Here is a 13,135-nt window from a genome sequence, read left to right on the forward strand (position 1 = left end):
AGGGCCACAAAACGCGCGGTGTGTTCTTATAACAAGCTAAACAGTCGTCATATTCAGCCTCGTTAGACTTGAATTAACAGGGAAATATAGATTTCCGAGTCAATGTAACTTGACACACGTGTTCCACGTGGTGTGACAAAACTCGTTTTCAAGGGTTTGTGAAGTGCTTGTGTAAGAAATTTCGGATAATATTTAGGGAATTTCAAAATGGGCTTTTCAAAAACTAGGAAAAGTCAGACAATTTTAAAATGGGCCTAAAAGGTCAGGGAAAACTAGGAAAAGTCAGACAATTTTAAAATGGGCCTAAAAGGTCAGAAAAACTAGGAAAAGTCAGGGGATTTTAAAATGGGCCGAAAAGGTCAGGGAAACTAAGAAAAGTCAGGGAATTTCAAAATTGGCTTTTTTAAAAGGTCAGGGAAACTAGGAAAGTCAGGGAATTTTAAAATGTGCCGAAAAGGTCAGGGAAAGCTAGGAAAAGTCAGGGAATTTTAAAATGGGCTGAAAAGGTAAGGGAAAACCTGGAAAGTCAGGGAATTTCAAAATTGGCCGAAAAGGTCAGGGAAAAGTAGTGTAGTGATAAGAATTCAATAAAGTCTGGAAATTTGATTAAAGTTGCTAAAAGATCTGCTGTTAAACCCTCCAGCATGGTGTGACGTTTTAAATTGCGTTTTGGCGAGATCATGTTTGACCAGACACCGAAATTCGCAATGTTTTACATACGACTTAAACTAAAATGTTTAAAATTTATATATCACCCCTTCTTATATTTAGAATAATAACAACTGCACCTAAAAACGTTTGCGAAAATAGTAGAAAAAGGTCAGGGAAAACCGGAAAACCTGGAAGAGCCATTGAATTTGAACATAAAACTCTCGTAGCAACCCTGTATTCATTACGAGGGAGCTAAATCAGTGTGTCCCAAAACTCTGTTTCGTGAGATTTTTCGCATCCACATTTAAATTTTCAGTGTCAAAATAGAAACAAGTTGGTAAAGTATAATATTACGTCTCCGAGTCGAGAGGACTATCACTACCCACTTATTTACTTGAATATGCATGACAAATTTTCTAATAATATTTTGCAAACTAATATGTGCTATTACCAAAACAGATGAAGCATTTTATTATCCCTTTAAATAGGGGTTCCGAAATAGTAATTAGTGTTTCCTACGTATTATTTTCATTGAAAATGTTATCTCCAAAGGCATTTTTTCGGCGATATTTCTTCGTAGGTAGGGCCGTGACGCCACTGAGATGAAATTACTCATTTTTATGAGGTCCTTTTTGCCAAGTTCATTGAAATTTTCTTAAGAGAGGGGGATAAAAAGAATCATTTTTAATTGTACAGTGTAGGTTTCCCTAAGGTTACTTACCTTTGATGATAATTTTGGACTTTTAAGTTAAGTAATTAACTTAATGTAGCCTTAATTTTAATTGTTACGGGTCTAACATTGTCTAATCTAGTTCCGGGTGACAAAATTTAAATTTTTATAGTCTATTGTTTCGAAGTTTATTAACCTTGACATAGTATTATTTTAGGTTTAATATTTCTAGAAGTAAATAGTACAGAAGTGAATTAATCTGAAGTATTATTAAGAAGTGATATCTAGTTTATTTGGGAGAAGGTATAAGATGCCTAAGTATTCGCGCGCCTTAGTCCCAGTCCCCCTTTCTAAATACAGGGGGGGGGGACGTAAAAGGAGGCCGGGCTATTTCGCCTGCCTCTCCTGAGGCGGGGATTAACTCCGGACCTACTGGAAATGATGCGAATTTATACCTTCTGCCTAATAAACTAGATATTGCATCTTGGTATTATTAATAATAACATGTATATTATATGGGCACCATTTTCCAAAATGGCTGCGGATTCAATTGTTCAGTTTGCACTCTCAAATGATTGGCAATAGAGTTGTCGACAAACTATCTATTGAGCACCTAGTATTTAATTTATAATAACGACTTACTAGAACTAGTTTCAGCTTCCTTAGTAGGTAAAGCGGAGCGTTTGGGCTGGGCGTTAATGATCAGTCATCTTGGACTTTTACAATTATACAGGGTATTCAAAAAAGAGGGTAATAGAACCGAAGTACAGTGCATGGTTCTATGGACAATCAATCTTGAGTCTCAAAATGCAACTTCTATGAACCGTTTACGAGTTATGCTTAGATTATTTTAGGGATGACCCCTTAATTAAATTAAAGGGGGTCATCCTTAAATCACTACTCGAATCTTAACTTGAAATCTGTGGCCCTTAATGGTAAAATCGGTCCCAAAAGTTGCGACATTTTCTTTGCTCAAAATTGATTGATTTCCCAGCATAGAACAATACCACTGTTCTTCGTTCCTATAATTACCTTTTTTTGTAGCACCCTGTATTGTATTAATTATTGAACATTTTATGAATATCTAAAGAAATTTACACCCTGTATAGAGAGATTGAGCCCGACACCCGAAGATATAATCTTGACCTCCATTTTATAAATTATTATTTTAAAAAAAAAAAAAATACCAAAATGAATCTATAAACTAGGGCAGCATACCAAACCATAATATACCCGGGCCTATTATATTATCACTTTAATTGTTCTAACATTTGTTTTACGGGCATCTTTTTTTATTTTTGTTTCTTTAAATTTGATTTTAATCTAGTGGTGTTGATATCCCGTTATATATCTCTTACCTTTTATTTCAGGTTCATTTGTACTTTGCCGGGTTGCCGGAAGCCAAAGTGCCCTACGTGAACAGTGTTGGTGAAAAGTATCGTATAAAGCAGTTGCTCCATCAATTGCCTCCGCACGACAATGAGGTTCGCTACTGTAGCGCCCTCAGTGAGGAAGAACGAAGGGAATTGCGCCTATTTTCCAAACAGAGGAAGAGGGAAGCTTTAGGAAGAGGAACCATTCGACAAGTTCCTGTTCATGCTCAAAACAACGCGCTTACTTGCGATAATGTGAGTTTGAAAAAATATTTATTTTCTTATTTTCTATGTTTGATTTTAATTTTGTTTGGACGAAAGTTGGGCATAGATGTTGTTTTTGTCTGTTGTTTTTTTAACTGGTACACGTAATGTGATGACGAGAATTTCATGGGTTGTATCATAAGTTTATAAGATATGTTGCTGCATAAGTTTGTCACTGGTAACTTAGAAACTGGAGCTTGTAATTTTGAAGTGATTGAGGTAGGTCATAGATTCGAGGAGGTAAAGCGACATACGCCTGGTGAGGCGATGCTGTCAAAGGTTTAGTAATGCAGACTAAATAGGAGCTAGATGGAAGTCCTGCAAAGTTAATTAACCGAGTGTAGGACTTCAATTCTCGCTTCCGTCGTTCTCGAACTAGTACTTGTAATGTGATAAAGAGAGTTTGATGGGTTCATAAGATATGTTGCTGCATAAGTTTGTCACTGGTAACTTAGAAACTGGAGCGTATAATTTTGAAGTGATTGAGGAAGGTTATAGATTCACGTAAACCGACGCCTGGTGAGGCGGTGCTGTCCAAGGCTTAGTAATGCAGACTAAATAGGACTTAGGTGGAAGTCCTGCAAAATTAACCACCGAGTGTAGTACTTCAATTCTCGCTTCCGCTGTTTTCCCTCGAACTAGTTATCTCGAGCTGTAAGTCTCTAGCATTACGAAGTATATTTAGTGTCATACTTATTGTGGAACATATCTTATAAACTTATGTTTTGGTAAATCGACATAGCTTCTCGCGATGATTTTAATGCGTTTACCCAAATTAAATGAATTTGAAGCGGTCTATTTGTAGGTTGATTGTTGCGCAATTTAGGTTCCATTATATAATTCTCGATAAATGTTTCCGGTTGGTGGTTTCGGTTGCTTTTAGAATTTTAATCCATTTGATTGTTTTACCAACAATACAGTCATAAAATCATAATTCTATCATACTAACCAAAGTATGCGTAGAAAAGTTATTTTCTAAATAAAAGGATAAAGGCCGATACTACAGGATGTTAATTCCAGAGAGGTTGGAAGAACCGAGATGTTCTAACTCCATTTTGCCCTAAAGGTCACGGTAAACAAGTTATGATTTGAGTGGTGTTTTAGGGATGACCTCTTAATTAAATTAGAAAACATTGTCATTCAGTTTATTATTACTTAAGTTTAAGGGAACATCCGTAAAATACTCCAATCTTAACTAGTTTTGGGGGTGCATCCCTTATGGGGGCATAATCGACTGGTAATAGAAGTATAGATTACCTTTTCGATCCTCAAAATTGTTTTTCCATAGAACCACTGCCTTATTAACACCCTTTTTGGAAAACAAAGGCCAGTCGGTAGACCCATACTTATGCATTACAGCTAGGGCTATGATAAATCTAAACATTTCTAACCTTAAGAACACGTAGAGTACAAACTTGTTGATGGTAAGATTCGTGGGAAATATTTGTCTTGAAGAGGGTGGTCTTTTTATATAATGTTTCGTCGCAACGGTTCGATGGTTTCAAATTACTCTTGTTAGTAAATTCAAGATAAATCCATGCCACCAACACCAGGGCATTTTTAAATGTGTTATATCATAAGTTTATAAGATATGTTACATTATAAGTATGACACTACCTATACACGTTCGTAATGCTACCTAGAGACTTACAGCTCGAGATAACTAGTTCGAGAACGACAAGCGAGAATTAAGTCCTACACTCGGATGGTTAGTTAATTTTGCAGGACTTCTAGCTCCTATTTAGTCTGCATTACTAAGCCTTTAACAGCGCCTCACTCACCAGGCGTACATCGCTTTACCTCGAATCTATGACCTACTTCAATCACTTCAAAATTACAAGCTCCAGTTTCTATAAGTTACCAGTGACAAACTTATGTAGCAACATATCCTTATGGACTTATGGTTATATATACACTTTTAGCGCCTTCGAAAGCCCTGAAATGTTTGTTTATTTTTTCATCTAAGGTATTTTAAAGGAATGTCCCATTGAATTAGAATGGTCTTTAAGTCTCTTAGTTAGATTTAAGGGGTCATGCCTAAAACACCCATCAACTCATAATTCGAAAACAGTGTCCCTTGTGGTAAACAAAATGGAGGCGATAGAAGTTACGACATTTTCGACTCAAAATCGATTTCCCAAAGAACAAACATCCCCCTTAATTTATGCCAGCCAGACTTATCAAAAACACATACTGTATATACTTATATTTATACAAATTAAAATATTCATGCATTTGGTGAGTCGAGTCATGGACATAAATTTATCCAATACACGAGCCGGGTTGGAGGGGGTAGAATTTCCACATCGATAACCACGTGACTCAGATGTAGGAGAAGTTCTGGAGGAGAATGGAAGGAATGATAATATCCTTATGTGTAATCCTGTAAAGCCAACCAGTTTCCCCTTGAAAAGTAGAACGGGGATGGATCTCCATCACCCCGTACTCCAATGTAATCAAACTCCGACTTGCTCTGGACTGCAAGAGTTCGGCTTTTCGACACCGACTCGAGCAGGGCAGGAGTTCCGGGTAGGGGTGTCACGTAATGGTGTAACGAGAAACTGGGATTTTTAAACGTGAAGTTAAGCACCTTCTGTGTGCTGTGCTGTTATATGTTATTGTTTATGAGTGTAATAATAATTCAGAATTCTTTATAAGGGATAGTGTTTAGTAGCCAGTGTAGAAATGTACAGTTATTATGTATTTAATTGAAACGTTTTATTCGAAATGTCGATTCTTCTGATTAATTGTAGTGAAATATCCAGGAAATTCAGACACCGAGTTATTTTAAAATTAAAATTAGTTTCAGATTTCGTAGGTAATTTGAAATTTGCACCTCCGACCAATTGCGTAACGCCCTGACATTTTGTCAACAAAATTCCCGTGTCACGCTCCATGTCAAATGAAATGATTTGACAATCATGGCGTGAGATGTAGAACGTTCCACGGGAATTATGTTAACAAGAAGGGAGGGCGTTACGTGATTGGTCAGAGGTGCAAATTTCAAATTATCCATGAAACCTATGAAACTAAATTGAATTTTAAAGTTAATCATTCGGAGGTATATCCTGTATAAAAGTTTAACTATGCAGATTGGTCTTATAATTAGTAGAATGATCAACAAAAAGAAATCTCTTGATTTTCCTTTTCACCCTCCCTTTAGTGGGGATGGTGCGTGTTGAAATCTCGTTATGAGATCAACTCACGTTTATGGAAGAGGAGAATTCGATCCCTCATTTCATCCCGTGATGAGGATGATGTTATAGAAGGGGTTGGATATTTGCCAAATAAAATGAAAAACACCTTACGTTTCTTGGTTCTTCATTACCACCACAAATTTTAAATATTGAGTTGAATTAGATTTAAAATAAGATCATCAAAATTTATTTTGATACATTTCGTCAAAATAAGCTCAATAAATTTAATATTTACATTTCCGGTCGCCATTTTAAAAGATGGCGGCAAATTTATCCACAAAAACCATAAAGCTAGTCTATAGTATATGGGAAACCAATGTACTAAATAACAAAGACATCTGTTGAAATGCACGGACGTTATTCTGTAAAGAAGACTTAGGTCACATTTTTGGTCGCCATTTTTCAAGATGGCGGCGTATTGTAAAAATCTTTCTTAGTGCGTGCCTTCTACTTAAGAGTAACATCCCTGCAAAATTTCAGCCTTCTAGCTGAAGCGGTTTGGGCTGGGCCTTGATTATCAGTCAATCAGGACTTTAAATGACCTATAAAGCTATCTATTTGAAAGTATCCGACACCTCTGGTTTCTGAGACATTTACATACAGACAGAATTTCAGTCTGTTCTTTTTCACAATCTTCATTTGCTCCATACTTTCAAGAGAATGTAACAGTTTTCTATAAGGTTTTTGCGTTATTTTAAGAGTGCACTTTATCTATAACAATGTCCCCATATCTTTAAAACCGGCGAAGCGGTAGCAGAGCGTGGGGAAGTCGAGGGAGGTTGGTTTAGTCATCATGTTATGGGAGAGGGTCGTTATCCCTTTGATTTGTGTTAAACTAAGCTTGATGGAATGGAATTGGCTCCCGGGGTCGGGGGAAGCCTGATAAGATGTTCAGGTGCCTAATGGTTAAAGTGATTCATACATGGAAATTTTTAACTTGGCCTTTTAATAATGTAGTCTTAGTAATCATCATTTATTTCACTATATCTTGGGAATAGGACACCACATATTTTATAAATAGATATTATGTACTGACTAGTGTTGCCTGTCATTTGTGACGTGGGCTGATATCTGCAACCGGAAAGCCGGGTTAATGTCACATGATTCTTCCCAAAATCATTTTACATTGATTATTGCAAGGTTACTAAACTGAATCATGCATACGCCATGTAAATAGTTCCCAATTATCATTACTCAATTAGTGCTGCTTAATTATTAATAATAATAAGGCGCATGCATACGCTTGTGGTAATTAAATTTTTGTCCCACGTCAAGACAATCAAGGTTTGTGGGTTGATTGATTGCTGAGGTTTTAGTAAATACCAAACAGTTATAGAATTCACCCTAGCACGGTTCGATAATTACCCATCTGAATTAAGTTTGATGAGCGGGAGAGCAAATGTTCAAAAAGGGGTCTCTCGCCTGGGAAGAATCATGTAATTTCATAACTAAAGTATTAAGAGGATACAGAGTGTCACCCTTCTTCTATTATCCCCTTCTGATAATATGAAGTGAAAATTCTGAAAATTTTATTTAAATTAAATTTCAGTGTGAAGAATCAATCGGAGCTGGCGATATTTGCGTCTTTGCTTCCCGAGCCGGACCTTCGACCTGTTGGCACCCAGCCTGCTTCACCTGTTCCGTTTGCAATGAACTTCTTGTTGACCTAATCTACTTCTTCCGGGAAGGCAAACTCTATTGCGGACGACATCATGCCGAAAGCCTCAAACCACGGTGTGCCGCTTGTGATGAGGTAATGTAAACATTTGATTTTTGACCCTCTTACATCGGAAGTAAAACGATTCTAAAAATATTGTGTTAGAGTAACCAGGGTATCCCATAATACATCATTGTGTAACCAGCCATTTTATCAACGATTTTGTTTTAGAATTAACAGGGATAGATTTAATTTTAGAAGTAGGAATGGAGAACGGTTAGTATTTACTTCAGTCCGACTCATAGCCCACCCAGTATAGAGCCCCTCCCTCCAATACGTAACGAAAAGCTTGAATTATCTTATTGGCTGCTCACTTAAACTACGTTTTGATGACGTTGCTGACGCGGACGGCGAAAAATACGGAATTCCTTTTTACCTCTGTCGCTATGACCCGCCCTTTCTTTCATAGCCCCCCCCCCGTCCCGGGGAAGGGGGTCCGGGACTTTGACGCGCGCCCACATTACTCTCTTCTCCATTCCTACTTCTAAAATTAAATCTATCTCCGGAATTAATAAAAAAAACAGACTTATTAACGAAATAGACTTTGTAACCAAATAGACTTAGTACAAAATTGTTATAAAAATTATATTTGTTAACCTCTGTATGACCTCTAAAATAGATAATCTTCGCCGACGAATGCACCGAAGCTGAAGGTCGAGCTTGGCACATGAAGCATTTCAGTTGTTTCGAATGCGACCGTCAGTTGGGTGGTCAGCGGTACATAATGCGGGAAGGTCGACCCTACTGTCTGCACTGTTTCGACGCCCTATTTGCCGAATACTGCGATTCGTGCGGAGAAGCCATAGGAGTTGATCAAGGTCAAATGTCACACGAAGGTCAACATTGGCACGCAACTGAAGCATGTTTCAACTGTCATACCTGCAAGATATCGCTCTTGGGACGACCGTTTCTACCTAGACGTGGACTCATATATTGTACCATACAATGCAGTAGGGGTGAGTGATTGATTTACATCTATTTTTAATATAGAATTTAAACCTTGGTACTTGGTTTTATGACTTGAATTTTTAAGAACTGGTTGTAGTAGTTGCCTTTGTTTGACTTAATAGGGTTTTGGTGGGTGGAAAATCTAGATAACCTAACCCTTAGAGCGTTTATTGATAGCTCTTGCCTGGACATTTCAATGTTTCTGCTAAGCCTTGCACTTTATATTTGGAGTTTTTCTTAAAATATAGAACTTGTAGTTCTGGGTTGGTAGTTGCATGTTTATTTATGCGTTAAGCGTTGGTTATATAACGTGGCGTTATGTCGAGTTCAGTTGGTTCGACAACGAGTTGCTTTAATTCCTTGGCTCGAGTAGTGATTTTATGAGCATTTTTATGAGCATTTTTAATGCTGTTTAGAGCTTCACCTGCGTTTAGGGCTTGCCTACGCAGGTTTTGCGTGATTCCATTGCACGTTCGTAGTTCATTCCCTTGCAATTTGATTGGGTCCAATTCCTGCATAGATAGACTTATCGTCTAGATTTGTATTCACTTCTTTATTATGCATTTCTTTTGGTTTTGGAAATTTTTCACCTTCTTCGAACGACACTCTTGGTTTGGTTTAACCTAAACGGTACGATGCATGATTGCACGCGCTTTGAATAACCACGTGGTTTCCGTTAGTTTCCTTCCAATTGCTTCGAAAATATCTTCTAATAATGAATCAACGTTGTCCAGGCGAACCGCCAACAGTCAATCGTAGCATCCGTGAAGGTCCAGTGGCACCAGCTATTGACCAATACTCACACAACAACCGTAATCCATTGACGCAATCCCCGTCATCGCAGCAACAAAGCGATGGCAACACCTCTGACAAGGGTTCAACATCATCCGCTGACGTCAGCGCTGCTGAAAAGGCTTTAGTATTATCGAAGCTTTGTTACGAACTTGAAACCTTGGGTAACTCCAGCCCTAGAGACAATAATTCAACCAATGGCGAGGCAGGGAATTGCCTCGTACCTTCGACGGTGGAAGGCCGGTGTCGTGTCCCCATTAACCTATCAGAATTCACCTTGGACACGCTTCTAGCCAACTCCGAAATGTTCGTGGAAGTCATACAAGAAATCCGTGAACGTAGTAGAAACCGCAACATGGTAGTAGCGGCTCAGAGGCTATCCGGTGGTCATTTTAGTATGCCTGACCTTACACGCGACCCCATGACCGCTACCATGGAGGACAATGTTGTCCATCAACAACAATTGACCCCTCGTAGTTTACAAGAATCGGACACTGTGACCCCACCATCGGTCAACACGAGTATATGCAGTGCCGACAGTGAGATGACAACTCAACCCAAACGCAGCGCGTCACGGAACACTAGCTGCAAAGCCGAACGTAGTAGCACCGATAGTTCGACTGTTGAAGACGTTAAGCCTTTGCCTAAACCCGCCCTTAACACCAGTGGTAGTACCAATACTCCTAAGCCTAAAAAGACAGTTACAATATCGAAAAATCTACCCAGAAGTCGTAGCTACGGAGGTTCGGAAGCAACTTCAAATCCCAATAGAAAATCCAGATTAAATGATAGTTTTACTCGTGGTGCCGCTGGAAACTACGCCAGTCATCATGGTCACGATGACGGGGAGAGTTGTAGTACTTGCTCGAGTAGCAGTTCAGATGACGATGATGACCCTTACCAATTACCACCGCGCAAGGCTTACGGTGGTGTACGTATTTCTTACGTCAGTAATGACGCGTTGGCAGCCGCTAAACAAAGAGCGGGAAGTATGCCCGCAACAAGATCGCCCGCTGCTCACCATGAACGTTCTTCCGCGCATGATCGATCCAAAGATGCCGCCAATAAAAATTGTTTAATATCTTGATTTGATTGGTCATTGGTTGATTTGTGCGGGAACAGTAATTTTAGACGAACAATGTTGTGCATTCGAACTATTTTGAGTACCAGAAGTAGATTTAATTGATTTAAGTATGCCAAAAGTGTGTCAGTATCAACAGGGGCGTCACCATATGTAATTTGGGTGAAATCAGAAATCTGGACTGTCAGCTGTAGTAGTTTGAAGTTGTAACACCAAGATGTGATTCTAGTTTATTAAGGAGAAGTTATAAGATGCCCAAGTATTCGCGCGCCATAGTCCCAGTTCCCCTTTCAAAATACAAGCGGGGGGGGGGACGTAAAAGGAGGCACCGGGCTATTTCGCCTCTCCTCAGTCGGAAAATACGCAATTTTCGTGATTCGCGTCGCGCTGACGTGAGTTTTCAAGAACCAATGAGATGCTGGTTGTAATTTAGAGGCGGCGGGGATTAACTCCGGACCTACTATACGTTTGGACTGGAGATAAAGCTGGATATGTGGCTCGAATTTATACCTTCTCCCTAATAAACTAGATATCACTTCTTGGTATCACGTAGGGTTTAAATGCAACGGTTTCGCCACCCGAGCCGTTGCAAAGTTAAGGTTAATGGTCGGTCAAAATGGGTTAATACTCGGTTAGAATCGGTAAAGGAGTTTGACAATTGGTAGAAGATTCAGCAGACGATACAAAGAAAAGTCTGGTGGTTATGGACGGTATTAGAACGTGGAAATTCGCGGAAATTCGCGGAAATTTATGGAAAAGGGAAAATAACGTGAAATGCGTGGAAATTTCAAGGAATTTTAAAATTGAGAATTTGTTGAAACTTTGATAGGTATATAACATAGAGCCGTTTCGCTTGTGACGTCAGAGCGTAGGCTGAACGTAGTCGTACAGTTTAGCCTTATAGAAACTGAAATGACACACTTCTGGATGCTGATTTACTTCTGGTATTAAAGAACCTCACGTACAACTTACCAAATAGGCACTATAAACATCGTGCCAAAAAACAAACAAATATATATATAAATATTGGTTATTTTTAATATAATTATTGCTAAAATAATTACGAAGATAATTATAAACTTAAAATTAATATTCTCTAAGTTTTTTTTTTTTTTTCAAATCATTTGTTAGTATAGTTAGATTATAGTTAGCTATGCCTTAACGTATCTTGGAACATTATAGAACCAAATACCTGAAGATGCCAAATAATAGCTCCACTTTTGTAAAGTTTGACCTTTTTTTTAATTTTTTGGAAATTTGAACTTTTGACCCCCTCCCATTGGAAGAAAAGATATATATATATTTTTAAACGTAATCTAAAAATTAGTATGTTCCATAAATTTGACTACATTCGTGGAACATTATGGAACTTATGCTTGCTAAAGAGTAATGGCACCTACCTACCTTTGACTGTATTACGTTCTATGGGTAGTAACACGGAGTGCCGCTACTCTATATGAAAAGATGATGAACAAATGTGGTATTGTACAAAATTAGTGGTTTATACGTATCCAATGGACCATTTTAATTAAATAAAAAGAAACAGCGCAAGTGTGTCTCATTGCCTTTGGAATCTGTTAATATTTGAAAAGAAACAACGTAGAGATGCGAAGTGATACCGTTATTTTTAAAAACCGCCATCTACCGACTAAATTACCGTTGGTTTTTTTGTGTGTGTTCGTAATTACACCTACGGTTTTTGATTGTCAAAAATACGATTGTAATTTTGGGGGTAAATTATAATGCTATAATTACTTGAATAGCGAGGTTTCATGGACTTGTTCTGTAAACGCTACGAAGTGCAGCGCCATCTACTAATAAGCCATTCGTTAAATCAAATACACCATCTTAACCCTTTTCTCTCTACAATGCTCTTGTAAAATCCATATAACAACAGAGATAATCGTTCTGGAATAGAATTAAGGTCCTGCCTTTGTAGGTGCGTTCCATCTTTCTAAATATCTCTGATTAGTTGACTTTAATTATTATCTCTGTGACGTCATAATCTGAAAAAGAACGATTTTGTTCGTAACTATCGTCTCTACTTTCTATTCCAGTACAATTTTCTCTGATAAAACGGTAAGTTATCGACTCGCATCTCTAGTAAACTTACAGCCAAAGGCGTTTTTTTAGGTCTCTATATATTACTTTAAACAATTTTAAAGCAATACAATGTCATATACAAATTACAAAGAAATTTCAGTATTTGGTAGTATGCGCGATTTATATTTTGTAAATTGAATAATATTGATGTGTTAATAAACGTATTTAGTATTTACCAAACATATACACTTCTGACTTATGACTATTTACACTTCTGGATCGGTGATTAGTTCATGATAAAGGCAAACGTTCATAGCTTAAAACAAAAAGTATACCTCCTTCATAGTTCCCAACCTTTGATTATAGACGCCATGTAAAATTAGAAGCAAATGACCCTCC

At 37.9% G+C, this 13,135-nt stretch overlaps 1 protein-coding gene across 3 annotated transcripts in view; it reads left to right on the plus strand.

The window, feature by feature from the left end:
- LOC149679702 (uncharacterized) overlaps window positions 1-12,980 on the plus strand; it is a 182,414-nt gene extending 169,434 nt beyond the window's left edge. For all 3 annotated transcript variants that reach the window (XM_089835506.1, XM_089835508.1, XM_089835507.1), the window contains 4 exons: window positions 2,692-2,949; window positions 7,705-7,908; window positions 8,492-8,828; window positions 9,555-12,980. In XM_089835506.1, coding sequence (XP_089691632.1) covers window positions 2,692-2,949; window positions 7,705-7,908; window positions 8,492-8,828; window positions 9,555-10,699 — 1,944 coding nt within the window. In that variant the 3' untranslated portion in view covers window positions 10,700-12,980. The remainder of the gene's footprint in view (window positions 1-2,691; window positions 2,950-7,704; window positions 7,909-8,491; window positions 8,829-9,554) is intronic.
- Window positions 12,981-13,135: the final 155 nt, after the last annotated feature.

Source organism: Phalangium opilio, unplaced genomic scaffold (genome assembly GCF_054372755.1).
Source record: "Phalangium opilio isolate 3A_F unplaced genomic scaffold, DU_Popi_V2 ptg000041l_1, whole genome shotgun sequence".
NCBI lineage: Eukaryota > Metazoa > Arthropoda > Arachnida > Opiliones > Phalangiidae > Phalangium > Phalangium opilio.